Genomic DNA, 13,260 nt, shown 5'->3' with positions numbered 1-13,260 from the left:
AACCTAGAACCTTTGAGGGGGGTTAAAATAATGAGTTAGCCAATTATTTATAAACAGAAATTCCTAAAAGTTCAACTTTATGTTATTGTATGTGGTTGAAGTTTGCTCTTTATGTATCTGCTTATAATGAACTTTGTGCCAGAAGGCCTGTGGGTCTTCTTTGAAGAGCATTCACTGTATAGAGATTGCTTCTTTGCTAACTCCAGATTGTAAAAGAATTGCTTATCATTCCCTTGAGGCCATTCAGCTTCTTGATTAGAGCCCATATATGTTGTCTAATGAAGACATTGTCTTGTCATTTTTTTAATTTTTTAAAGTCTTTATTAAATTTGTTACAATATTACTTCTATTTTCTGTTTTTGTTTTTTTTTTTGGTTATGAGGCATGTGGGATCTTAGTTCCCCAACTGGGGTTTAAACCCTCATCCCCTGCATTGGAAGGCGAAGTCTTAACTACTGGACCACCAGGGAAGTCCCTGGCATGTCTTTCTATATTTTTCTTTTCAGTTTTTAATAGTGCGAGAAGCAGGAATTCAGAATTATTTCAATTTGTCTTCCTTTAACACAGTGTATTAGTTTTCTGTGGCTATTGTAACTAATCACCGTAAACTTTGTGTCTTAAAACATAAATTTACTCTCCTACAGTTCTGGAGGTCGGACATCTGAAATCATTTTCACCAGGTGAAAGTCAAGGTGTCCTCAGGGCTAGTTTCTTCTGGAGGCTGTGAGAGAACAATCTGTTTCCTTGCGTTTTCAGCTTTCACCTGTACTTTGGCTTGTGACTCCTTCCATCTTCAAAGTATATCGCTCAAATCTCTTGTTTCATCATCACATCACCTTCTCCTCTGACTGTAATAAAATCTCCTGCCTCATCGTATAAGAACACTTGTGACTATGTTTAGGGCCCACCCAGATAATTCATCTCCCTATCTCAGTATCCTTAACTAATCACAGATGCGAAGTCCATTTTGCCATTTACGATAATATTCACAGGTCCAGAAATTAGGATGTGGATATCTTCAGGGGCCATTATTTAGCATACCACACACAGATAAATAATGATTATAATTCTTAATTTTATTAGCTTTCCTTACCAAAACTTTACCAGAGTTGCTAATAAGTAGAAGTGATCCTTTAATTTTATCTTCCTTTCCCCATTCATTGAAGGCACCAAAGAGTAATAAATAATCATAACGTGGGCAAATAAAAGAAGTGGAAGAGAAAATAGGGACACATTAAAGTTGCGTGGTCCTTTTTCTTTTCTAATTTTTCAGAATAAGTTAACCTAACAACTTAAACTTTTCTGATGGCATTGTCTGTCACGTGGGTTCTTGGGAAAAATGGTATTTAAAGACATTTCTCCAAATATATTTCTGTCATGAGATAGCTCTCTGTAATATATTCTATGGATTGGTCTGTTTGTTCTTTTTGAATGCCACAGGTAGCAGATGTCCTTCAATTTTCCGTGGAAACGGGTGGCTTTCTTCCAAACTGCATTAGTACTTTACAGGAGAGTTTAATCAGACACCTTAAAATAGCCCCTAAACATCTCTCCTTTCTGGAAGTGAGACAAAAATGGATTCGAGTGAGTATTAAACTATGTCTCATATGACATTAATATTTTCAAGTGTCTTGTGAGTGGGATTATTAGCATATTATATAGAAAAATGACAGCTTCTATGAAAAGCATATGGACATTGGCAAAATCTTAGTTGTTTCAAATGGGAGCAGTTTGTAGTCTCAAGTGGGAAAAAACCAGCATCCAGATTTGTTGGTTAAAGTACTTTAAAATAAATTTTCAAGTTGGATAAGAGGGGATTTTATTGGGAATTTGGATTAAGGCACTGGAACAAAAATCATGCCAATTACTTCCCCCAAAGTTAGATAGATTTTCTTCAGCTTCTAATAGCCTTGCATGTAAACTTAAGTCATGATCATATTGGCTGCAGTTTTGGCCATATAATCAGTCTTGCTGCTTCCAGTTTTGCGTGAGAAGCCCCGATCTCTCTCTCAAGCCCTCTCTCTCCCCCTATCCACCTTCTTCCCTCCCTCCCTCCCCCACATCTTTCCTCCATGACATACTCACACTCAAATGTATACACACAGTATGTTTGTGTATGTGTGTATATTCTCAGAAGGCTACCCATAGTGTGAAAGTAGAAGGTAATAACTGAAGAAAAGGACAGTAATGGTGATTTAAGTTAAGTAACACTTAAATAAACCATTCTTTAAAGTTTTGTTTAAGATTCTGAGAAAATTGTTTTGATATATTCTAGGAAAACCCAGAACTGTGGTTCACACGACCACTTTCACCTTCTTTGCTGAAAATTTTGGCTTTGGAAGCTACCTACCTGCTCCCCCTTCGCTTGGTACTCTTGGATGAAATGATGTCTGACCTAACTACCCTGGTGGACGGATACCTAAACACCTACCGAGAAGGGTCTGCAGACCGACTTGGAGGCATGGAGGTAGGTACCACTCTGTGGCTTTGTTTTCAAGACTTCTGCTTTCTCATGGGGGGTCACAATGATACCCAGTCGTCACAGCTGCACCAGAGTTTTTTCAGCAGACTTGGTGGTAAATATTCTTGAAGGGCTTAATGCAGCTACTTGAGCACTTCTTTTTTTTACCATGTATATATGTATTAAATATATGTATATTTATATGTATTTATATATGTATAAATATATATATATATTTTATGATCACTGACACTTATTTCGTATGATACAACTGGTGACATGCATTTCAATAAAACTAAAAGTTGATGTGCTGGAAGCCCTAACTCCTTTGTTAAATATTGTAAAAACTTTTTCACAATATTAAATTATATTTCCAGTAAATATGTCTTTCAAAGAAAGAATAAATTTAATACTTCATTAGTTATTTTTATGAAGCCAGCACAATATAAGAAAACTTATATTGTTGATAGACTATTGCATTAAGGCCAAATCTTGCCCATTTTTATACAACTCCCAAGCTAAAAATGATTTGTAGAGTCTTAAAGGGTTGTTAAAAAAAAAAAAGTGTGCAGAAGCCATGTTTGTGGCTTACAAAGCCTGAAATATTTGCTATTTGACTCCTTACATAAAAAGTTCACAGGCTGCTGCTTTAAACCTTCTCATTTAGGAATTTTGATGCAAAGTCCTAAATAAAATAATAGCATTTTTGATACAAACTCTACTCAATGTATTACGCTTTTTTATTTTTACAAGTATTGATTTATTTTATTTTGGCTGTCCTGGATCTTTGCTGCTGCACAGGCTTTTCTCTAGTTGCGGAGAACAAGCGCTACTTTTCATTGTGGTATCTGGACTTCTTGTGGCTTCTTTTGTTGCAGAACACAGGTTCTAGGGTATGTGAGCTTCAGTAGTTACGGCACGTGGGCTCAGTAGTTGCGGGTTCCTGGGCTCTAGAGCATAGGCTCAGTAATAGTAGTGGACAGGCCTAGTTACTCTGCCACATGTGGAATCTTCCTGGATCAGGGATCGAACTCATGTCTCCTGCATTGGCAGGTGGATTCTTTACCACTGAGCCACCATGGAAACCCCTATATTTTCTATTAATGTGTCTCTGGATTATAGTTACAAGCATGGTTTAATATTATGTTCATAATATTTAATAATTGATAGAAAATATTATGGGCTTCCCCGGTGTCTCAGATGGTAAAGAATCTGCTTGCAATGTGGAAGATCTGGGTTTAATACCTGAGTTGGAAAGATCCTCTGGAGGAAGGCATGGCAACTCATTCCAGTATTCTTGCCTGGAGAATCCCCATGGACAGACAAGCCTAGCAGGCTACAGTCCATGGGGTCGCAGAGTAGGACATGACTGAGCAACTATATTATGTTAAATTCTGTATATTTTACTAGGGCCAAGAAGGCCTTATGATTATCTCATAAATGCTGAGAAGGTTATTTTGTAACTTTTATGTATTTTGCCCTCACTGTTTAACAAAAAAAGAACAACATAAAAGTCCTTGTATAGTTAGTTTGATTGGAGAATTTTAATGTTTTTCATTTATCACTGTAAAGGACAGTTTTTTATCTTTTTAATATTTTACTCTCACTGTTATTTGCTGAAAAAATTTAATAATTTTCTATGTAAATTGTTGATTAAAGTTGGAATACGTACTTTAACATGATAAAGCATATCTCAAGCAAGAAGACTACATAATATTTGATTTGGAACAATAATATCAAAATACAAAATTGGTGACTATAACCACTACTTTAGTAGTTTCTGAAGCTATTAGCCGGTGGGATTAGGAAAAAAAAATGAGCTATAAAAATCGAACAAGAGGAACAGGAATTATGACTTGCTCATGATACATTCGAATACTAAAGAGAATCGACTGGAAAATACTGCCACAAACAAAAATTCAATTTGGTAAAGGGTACAAATATAACATAAAATTATACAGCTAGAGAATATAGTGGGAGAAAAACATTCATTTATAATTGTAACAAAAAATAGATTATATAGAGATGAAGAAAATGTTAAAGTATTACTGAATGGTGTAAAAGAGGATTTAAATGCGTGGTGACATTAAGTATTTTTGCCTATCAATTATTCCTGAATTAACTTTTAAATTTAACTTTATTCTAGGAAAAATATTAAAACTGTAATTATTTTGGTAAACTGTGTTTATAATGTTTATAGGGATGAATAGGCATAACGAAGAATAGTCCTGTCAGATATTAAAACATATTATATGTCTACGTTAAATGTCAGTGATACATGTATAGGCAGATCAGTGGAAGAGAGGAGAGAACCCCGACATAGATTTCATATATATCAGTAATGATTGGGATAAAGGTAGACTTTCCAATCAGTGAGAAAAAAATTATTTAGTAAATGGCTTTAAACAATTGACTAACCACTGTGGAAGGAGTAAAATCAGAGTTGTATTGTTACATCTTTTGCTACACCAAAGTAAATCCCATGGATCAGGTATTTATAAAAAAATGGAATTATGAAATTAATGGCAAAAGTATTAAAAGAAAATTATCTCACAGTAGGAAAATGTCTTCACCAAATTTATTGAGGAAGAGTTGACAAAATTATGTGTACTTAAAGTCAACAAAAGAGTCCAAAATACAGTATTTGGATGCAATCTCAAAAACTTTAGAATGATCTCTGTTCATTTCCAAGGCAAACCACTTCAATATCATGGTAATCTAAGTCTATGCCCCAACCAGTAATGCTGAAGAAACTGAAGTTGAATGATTATATAAAGACCTACAAGACCTTCTAGAACTAACACCCAAAAAAGATGTCCTTTTCATTATAGGGGATTGGAATGTAAGAGAAGGGGGTCAAGAAACAGCTGGAGTAATGGACAAATTTGACCTTGGAGTGCAGAATGAAGCAGGGCAAAGGCTAATAGAGTTTTGCAAGAGAATGCACTGGTCATAGCAAACACCCTCTTCTAACAACACAAGAGAAGACTCTACACATAGACATCACCAGATAGGCAATACAGAAATCAGATTGATTACATTCTTTGCAGCCAAAGATGAACAAGCTCTATACAGTCAGCAAAAACAAGACTGGGAGCTGACTGTGGCTCAGATCATGAACTCCTTATTGCCAAATTCAGACGTACATTGAAGAAAGTAGGGAAAACCACTAGACCATACAGGTATGACCTAAATCAAATCCTTTACGATTATACAGTGAAAGTGACAAATAGATTCAAGGGACTAGATCTGATAGACAGAGTGCCTGAAGAACTCTGGATGGAGGTTTGTAACATTATACAGGAGACAGGGATCAAGATCATCTGCAAGAAAAAAATTGCAAAAAATAAAATGGCTGTCTGGGGAAGCCTTACACAAATAGTTGTGAAAAGAAGAGAAGTGAAAAACAAAGTAGAAAAGGAAAGATATGCCCATTTGAATGCAGAGTTCTAAAGAACAGCAAGGAGAGATAAGAAAGCCTTCCTCAGTGATCAGTGCTAAGAAATAGAGGAAAACAATAGAATGGGTAAGAGAGGTCTCTTGAAGAAAGTTAGAGATACCAAGGGAACATTTCACGCAAAGATGGGCTCAATAAAGGACAAATTGTATGGACCTAACAGAAGCAGAAGATATTAAGAAGAGGTGGCAAGAATACACAGAAAAACTGTACAAAAAAGATCTTCATGACCTAGATGATCACAATTGGTGTGATCACTCACCTAGAGCCAGACATCCTGGAATGTGAAGTCAAGTGGGCCTTAGGAAGCATCACCACGAACAAAGCTAGTGGAGGTGATGGAATTCCTGTTGAGCTATTTCAAATCCTGAAAGATGATGCTGTGAAAGTGCTGCATCAATATGCCAGCAAATCTGGAAAACTCAGCAGTGGCCACAAGCTGGAAAAGGTCAGTTTTCATTCCAGTCCCAAAGAAAGGCAATGCCAAAGAATGCTCAAACTACCACACAATTGTACTCATCTCACACCCTAGTAAAGTAATGCTCAAAATTCTCTAAGCCAGGCTTCAATAATACATGAACCGTGAATTTCCAGATGTTCAAACTGGTTTTACAAAAGGCAGAGGAACCAGAGATCAAATTGCCAACATCTGCTGGATCATTGAAAAAGCAAAAGAGTTCCAGAAAAAAACATCTATTTCTGCTTTATTGACTTTGCCAAAGCTTTTGTGTGGATCACCACAAACTGGAAAATTCTGAAAGAGAATTCCCTCTGAAAGAGGGAATACCAGACCACCTGACCTGACTCTTGAGAAATCTGTATGCAGGTCAGGAAGCAACAGTTAGAACTGGACATGGAACAACAAGACTGGTTTCAAATAGGAAAAGGAGTACATCAAGGCTGTATATTGTCACCCTGCTTATTTAACTTATATGCAGAGTACATCATGAGAAATGCTGGGCTGAATAAAGCACAAGTTGGAATCAAGATTGCCAGGAGAAATATCAATAACCTCATGTGCAGATGACACCACCCTTATGGCAGAGGGTAAAGAACTGAAGAGCTTCTTGATGAAAGTGAAAGAGGAGAGTGAAAAAGTTGGCTTAAAACTCAACATTCAGAAAACTGAGATCATGGCGTCTGGTCCCATCACTTCATGGCAAATAGGTGGGGAAACAGTGGAAACAGTGGCAGACTTTATTTTGGGGGGCTCCAAAATCACTGCAGATGGTGACTGCAGCCATGAAATTAAAAGACGCTTACTCCTTGGAAGAAAAGTTAACGACCAACCTAGGCAGCATATTAAAAAGCAGAGACATTACTTTGCCAACAAAGTTCCGTCTAATCAAAGCTGTGGTTTTTCCAGTAGTCATATATGGATGTGAGAGTTGGATTATAAAGAAAGCTGAGCACCGAAGAATTGATGCTTTTGAACTATGGTGTTGGAGAAGACTCTTGAGAGTCCCTTGGACTGCACAGAGATCCAACCAGTCCATCCTAAAGGAAATCAGTCCTGAATACTCATTGGAAGGAGTGATGTTGAAACTGAAACTCCAATACTTTGGCCACCTGATGCAAAGAACTGACCCATTTGAAAAGACCCTGATGCTGGGAAAGATTGAAGGCAGGAGGAGAAAGGGGCGACAGAGGATAAGATGGTTAGATGGCATCACTGACTCAATGGACATGAGTTTGAGTAAGCTCTGGGAGTTGGTGATGGATAGGGAGGCCTGGCGTGCTGCAGTCTATGGGATCGCAAAGAGTCGGACACGACTGAGGGACTGAACTGAACTGAACTGAAAGTGTACATCGTTATGATATGACATACATTGTGGAATCATTACCAAGATTAAGATAATTAACACATCTATCACCTCATGGCTACCTTTTTTCTGTGTGTGTGCTGAGAATGCGTAAGATATACTCTCAGCAACTTTCAAGTATTAACTATAGTAAACATGCTGTACATTAGATCCCCAGAACTTATTATTCTTTTTTTTGTTTGTTTGTTTTTTACTTATTATTCTTAAAACTGAAAGTTTTTACCCTCTGACTTACATCTTCCCATTTCCCTTTCCTTCAGCCCCTGGGAACCACCATTCTATTTTCTATTTTATGAAGTAACATGTTTGATGCTTTTTTTTTTAAGATTTAATCTATCAGTGATTCCATGTATCATTTTTCTTTATCTCTCTGGCTTATTTCACTTAGCATAACCCTCCAGGTTCAAATATATTATTGCAAATGGCAGGACTTCCTTCTTTTTAATGGCTGAAAAATATTCTATTGTGTGTATATATATATATATATATACCACATCTTTATTCATTTGTCTGTTGATAGACACAGGTTGTTTACATATCTTGACTATTGTTAACAATGACACAGTGAACAAGGAATGTACCTGTCTCTTTACGATCCTGCTTTCATAATCCTTCAAATATGTACCCAGACATAGGATTGCTGAACCATATAATAGTTCTATTTTTAATTTTTTGAGGAACCTCCATACTGTTTCCCATAGTAGTGGTGCCAGTTTACATTCCTCTCAGCAGTGTATGAGAGTTCCCTTTGTCCCGCATTCTCACCAATACTTGTTTTCTGTCTTTTTGATAATAGACATCTTAAGAAGTGCTAATAATATCTCACTTGTGGTTTTGATTTGCATTTCCCTGATGAATAGTGATATTGAGCACCTTTTCATGTACCTGTTGGCCATCTAAATATCTTCTTTGGAAAATTGTCTATTCAAGTCCTTTGCTCACTTTTAAATTAGATTATTTATTTTTTTGCTATTGATTTGTATGAGAGGTTGCTTTTCTGTGCAACAGAAATACTCAGAATTCAAAAAAGATAAATTTGACTTCAAAAATTTTGTATAGTGAAAATACTGTGAACAAAGTCAAAGGGCAAGCAACCTGGGAAAAATTATTTGCCTCATAACAGAGAGCACATTTTCTTAATATATCCTTTATTATAGCATTTATGTAATGACAAGATACTGGAAACAACCCAAATATCCATCCATAACAACGGTTTGGTTAATATGGTATATCCATACAGCCATTAAAATTGCCAACATGGAAAAATCTCTTAAGACAAATTTTTTAGTTGGAAAAATAAAGATGGAAAAAATATAACGTTGCCATTTGTATTAAGTATTTTTAGAGTTATCAAAATAAAAAGTTGGAGGAAAATAAAAACTGAAAAATATAATCGAATGAAAAGATATTTAGTAAGAAATCAAATATGCAAAGGCTGTCTCTGGGAGGCTCACAAAAAGCTGCTTTTTACAGGGTGTACCTGCTAAGGCAGTTGGGGCAAGATTGGAATGGACCCTTACTTTTTTTGTACAATCTTTATGTATGCACACATGTACAACATACAAAACTGGATTCAACATATTTTAAATTACTGAAATAGTACTATTATAGTTGAAGACACTAGAGGGTGCCATAAGAACATATTTGAATAGATGCTTGCTTGCCAAATACTGTTTAGTAGAAGTGATTTTAAGGACTATTTTCAGAAGTTTAGTTATAGTAGACTTGTGTTCATTTTCTTTTCTTAGCCTACATGTATGGAGCTCCCGGAGGAACTGCTTCAACTCCAGGACTTCCAGAAGCAGCGCAGAGAGAGAGCGGCAAAAGAATATAGAGTAAATGCGCAGGGACTCCTAATAAGGACAGTACTACATCCAAAGAAATCGGTGACTGAGACAGCAGGGGAAGAGGGAAAAGTACGAGGTTTCTTACTTTGTAAAAATTCTACACAAGATAAAACTCCAAATATCACATCTCATGAGGATGTAAATTTACTGAAAGAAGAATCTAAGAGTAAACAAACCACAGTAGAGCCTCAATATCTACCTCCCACAAAGGAAGATGCCAGCGAGGATACCAGTTACAACCTAAATTACCCTGAGTCAGAGGGGGTTAAAGACCAGAGAATAACTCAGAAAGAACATCTCGAGATACCTAAACAAGAATTTCAGACAAGTTTATCTTTGAAAGAGGAGATAGAACAGTTATTGATGGTGGAAAACAAGGAAGATCTAAAAGGTGCAAAACAAGATGTTTCAGTGTCTCCTTCCCTTCCTCAGGAAACCAGAGTGTCTCCAAGTAGCATTTTTCATCCTTTTAGAAAAGCTGGGCTTCCCACACTTCCTCCCTGCCCAGCTTTGGAAAAGACTGATTCCTGGTTAAATCCAGATTCTCCCAATCTGCCTTAGAGATCTGCAATTTGTTTTTGAGGCCATTAAGGTGGCTTATTTCCTCTGCCATCAGGGCCTTCCTCAGTGCTTAAGTTTCTCATGTTGTAAATTCAGTTTTACCTCAGTCACAGTCTTTAGGGAAAATTATATCCTCTTACTTTCTGTATTCCTGGAATTTGATTAGGATGGGAATGAATAAGTTAAATAATGGAAGAAGTAGATTTTCTGATTATGTCATTCTGTAGAAATGTTCCCTGTGGCCAGACTAAATTATTTCTCATAATTTGGGTTTAAAAGATTTGAAGAAGGGAACAATTTTGGACTTAGTGTCTGGAAGAACCTATACTTAAAATTTTTTTGTTGTATTTTTTGGTTTGAAGGGGGTTGGTAAAACTCTTAGCCAGAAGTTTAAAAAAAAAAATGATACCCAACAAGGTTATCAGAACTTTATTCCTTTTTGAAATACTAATAAGTAAGTTTATCAGGTATACTTCAATAAAGCTGAAAAAAATCCAACTTTATTTTTCAATTTAAGTTTTCAGTCTGTCTTATGTTATAGACAAACAATAGTTAATGTTACTACAGGAATCAGTATAACAGTTCTAGTTTTTTTACATTTCATTTACTTTTAGACAATTTTGTCCTTTTTCCTAAATAGCAGGGACTTCTTTAAAGTATGTCTGTTATGTAAACTTTAAGTTTGATTGCACTCTGTTTGCCTGGAGATGGTATGCTTTCTTAGGGTGAAAAGAAGGCAAATTGTCCTGAGTCTTTTTATATTGAATACTTGCAAGTTGCTCACATTCTTTTGTGTATAATAAGCAATAAACCTGTTTTGGCATTAGGTTATCTCTCACTTTTCTTCATTGTATCAGGGTAGGAATAAATTGGAATGTTTCTGCATTTCTAAGTCTAGAATCCGGAGTAGAAATCTGTATGTTTGTTTGTTTGTTTGTTTGTCCACACTACACAGCTTGTAGAATCCTGGTTCCTCAACCAGGGATCGCATCTGGGCCACAGCAGTGAAAGTGCCTAGCCTTAACCACTGGTTCGCCATGAAATTCCCTAGAAATTTGGCAATTTGACTGTTATACAGGCCTCTATTATTTATTGCACTTAGGGAAAACTTAGAGACAGTTTTCACTTAGGAATATCCTTGTCTGTGCTCATTGATTCTGTGGTGAGTACCACTGAAAGAACGTCCAGCTGTGCCTTCCAAACCCCAGAGCCCAGATCTGGTCTGAGCTTAAGATGAAGGCAAAAAAAAAAAAAAAAAAAAAGATGAAGGCAGGCCTTAGAGCTGTTAACTCAGCCCTGTGGGTGCTGTGTCTCACTTTGTCCATAGTTTAGAAGCTCATTTGGAGCAAAGGTGATTTCTGGTTCATCTTGGGTGAATGCATTTTCAGGTTGATCCCAGAAAGTGGTTAATCTAGGTTTACTCTGGAAAGGGCATGGATTTCTGAGAAATATGTGGAACTGATTTAGCACCTTATGGAACCATACCACACACAACATTTATACATGTTTGTATACAGGCTACAAAGAAAAATGTAATGTTCTTCATATCTAAAAACAGAATTTTTTCATTATTTATGTTCTGTGACTGTAAAGAACAACAGGATTCTGTTGGACCTTTGCTGTACTGCTCAATATGGTAGCCACTAGCTATATGTGGCTATTTACATTTAAAATTAAATTGATTAAATGAAATAAAATTAAAAATTCAGTTGCACTTGCTGTGTGTTTCCATAAACCCAGTGGCTACTACTTGCTACTCAATAGTTCCATTTAACCAGGAGCTACCTGGGTAGCTGTATTGAATATTACAAATACAGAACATTTCCATCATTTCAACAAGTTCTCTTGGACAGTGCTATTTTGAGAAGTACTTTGCCTCCCAGAACTAAAGGAAACTTTTGGGTTTCAGCATAGTATTTTCTTAGTGAAATGCTTATATAACTGGAACTGCATTTTTCTCTGTACATTTCTCCATTCTAGCCTGGACTCCCTACTTAAATTCCATGTGGTCAGATCCTACCATGAAACTCTCCTTTCCTGGATAGAATGTACAAAAGTCCTTGGGTGATTCAAGCCCTGTTGTTAATGCTGTGTGCCATTACTCAGATGTCTAAAGTTTGCTCAGAATTTTGGGAAATCTTTGGTTCTTGACCCAACTCCTTGAGTTCTTACTCAGTATTTTTGTAGGTGAGAGTTCATAAACCATACTGCCTGCTTTCCCAAACTCTCTTGGAGTCTTGCTTCATTCTGCACCAAGTTTCGACATCTGTCCTGCTCAGATCTCACCTTTCTGAGCTGACCTTTCTGTATATGATCTGCAGTTAGAGAGTCTCCCAGCAATCTATCCTTTTGGCTTAGGAATTAGGAAACAGAATTAAATGAGTTCCCTGAAGAAGGATCCTGCTCTGAGAATAGAAACAATGTTTCTTGCTTCTTGGTCCATTCAATGTTCTTTCAACTATAGTGTGAAAAATCATTGCAGCAGCTTTGCCTGGGATCTGGCTATGGGCTTGGTAAATCCTAATATTACACAATAGAATTTTAATGCACTATATATAGGCCTATCATTGTTCTGACATGAGGCAAGTCTCAGCAGAAAGCCAAGATAAGACCTGGTGCAATCTTGGAGACCTGAGGATGATTATCCTGGTATACTTATACAAATGCATTTATTATAAAGGTAACATCAATAAACACCTTACAGAAAACTTAGAAAATAAAGAGGAAAAAAGTACTCAACAATCATCCCATATTAAACAACACTTGCTAACATTTTGCACTTTTCTTTCAATTTTTTCTCTCATTCTCTATCTATACACACAGAGTCATGACCATACCATAAATATATTTATTGTGTTTTTATATCAAGTATATTTCCATTTTGTAATCCTAACAACCAACATTTTATTATTTTTTTACAACCAACATTTTAAGCATGTTTCATTTTAAAATTAATGTGCTGTTAAATAGAATTGGAAAATGGGAAACTTAAGAAAAATTTAGTTTCCCCTAAATTTAGTCAGATGGCATCACTGACTCAATGAACATGAGTTTGACTTAGCTCCAGGAGTTGGTGATGGACAGGGAAGCCTGGCGTGCTGCAGTCCATGG

The 13,260-nt window shown here is 36.3% G+C and overlaps 1 protein-coding gene across 8 annotated transcripts in view; it reads left to right on the top strand.

Moving 5' to 3' along the window:
• EXD1 (exonuclease 3'-5' domain containing 1) overlaps nt 1–10,975 on the top strand; it is a 38,388-nt gene extending 27,413 nt beyond the window's left edge. For all 8 annotated transcript variants that reach the window (XM_020877575.2, XM_020877576.2, XM_020877574.2 and 5 more), the window contains 3 exons: nt 1,441–1,584; nt 2,276–2,467; nt 9,490–10,975. In XM_020877575.2, the coding sequence (XP_020733234.2) occupies nt 1,441–1,584; nt 2,276–2,467; nt 9,490–10,149 (996 nt within the window). In that variant the 3' untranslated portion in view covers nt 10,150–10,975. The remainder of the gene's footprint in view (nt 1–1,440; nt 1,585–2,275; nt 2,468–9,489) is intronic.
• Nucleotides 10,976–13,260: the final 2,285 nt, after the last annotated feature.

This window comes from Odocoileus virginianus, chromosome 6 (genome assembly GCF_023699985.2).
Source record: "Odocoileus virginianus isolate 20LAN1187 ecotype Illinois chromosome 6, Ovbor_1.2, whole genome shotgun sequence".
Classification (NCBI taxonomy): domain Eukaryota; kingdom Metazoa; phylum Chordata; class Mammalia; order Artiodactyla; family Cervidae; genus Odocoileus; species Odocoileus virginianus.
The sequence above is the reverse complement of the archived record's forward strand: the minus strand, read 5'-3'. Positions and strand labels throughout refer to the sequence as shown.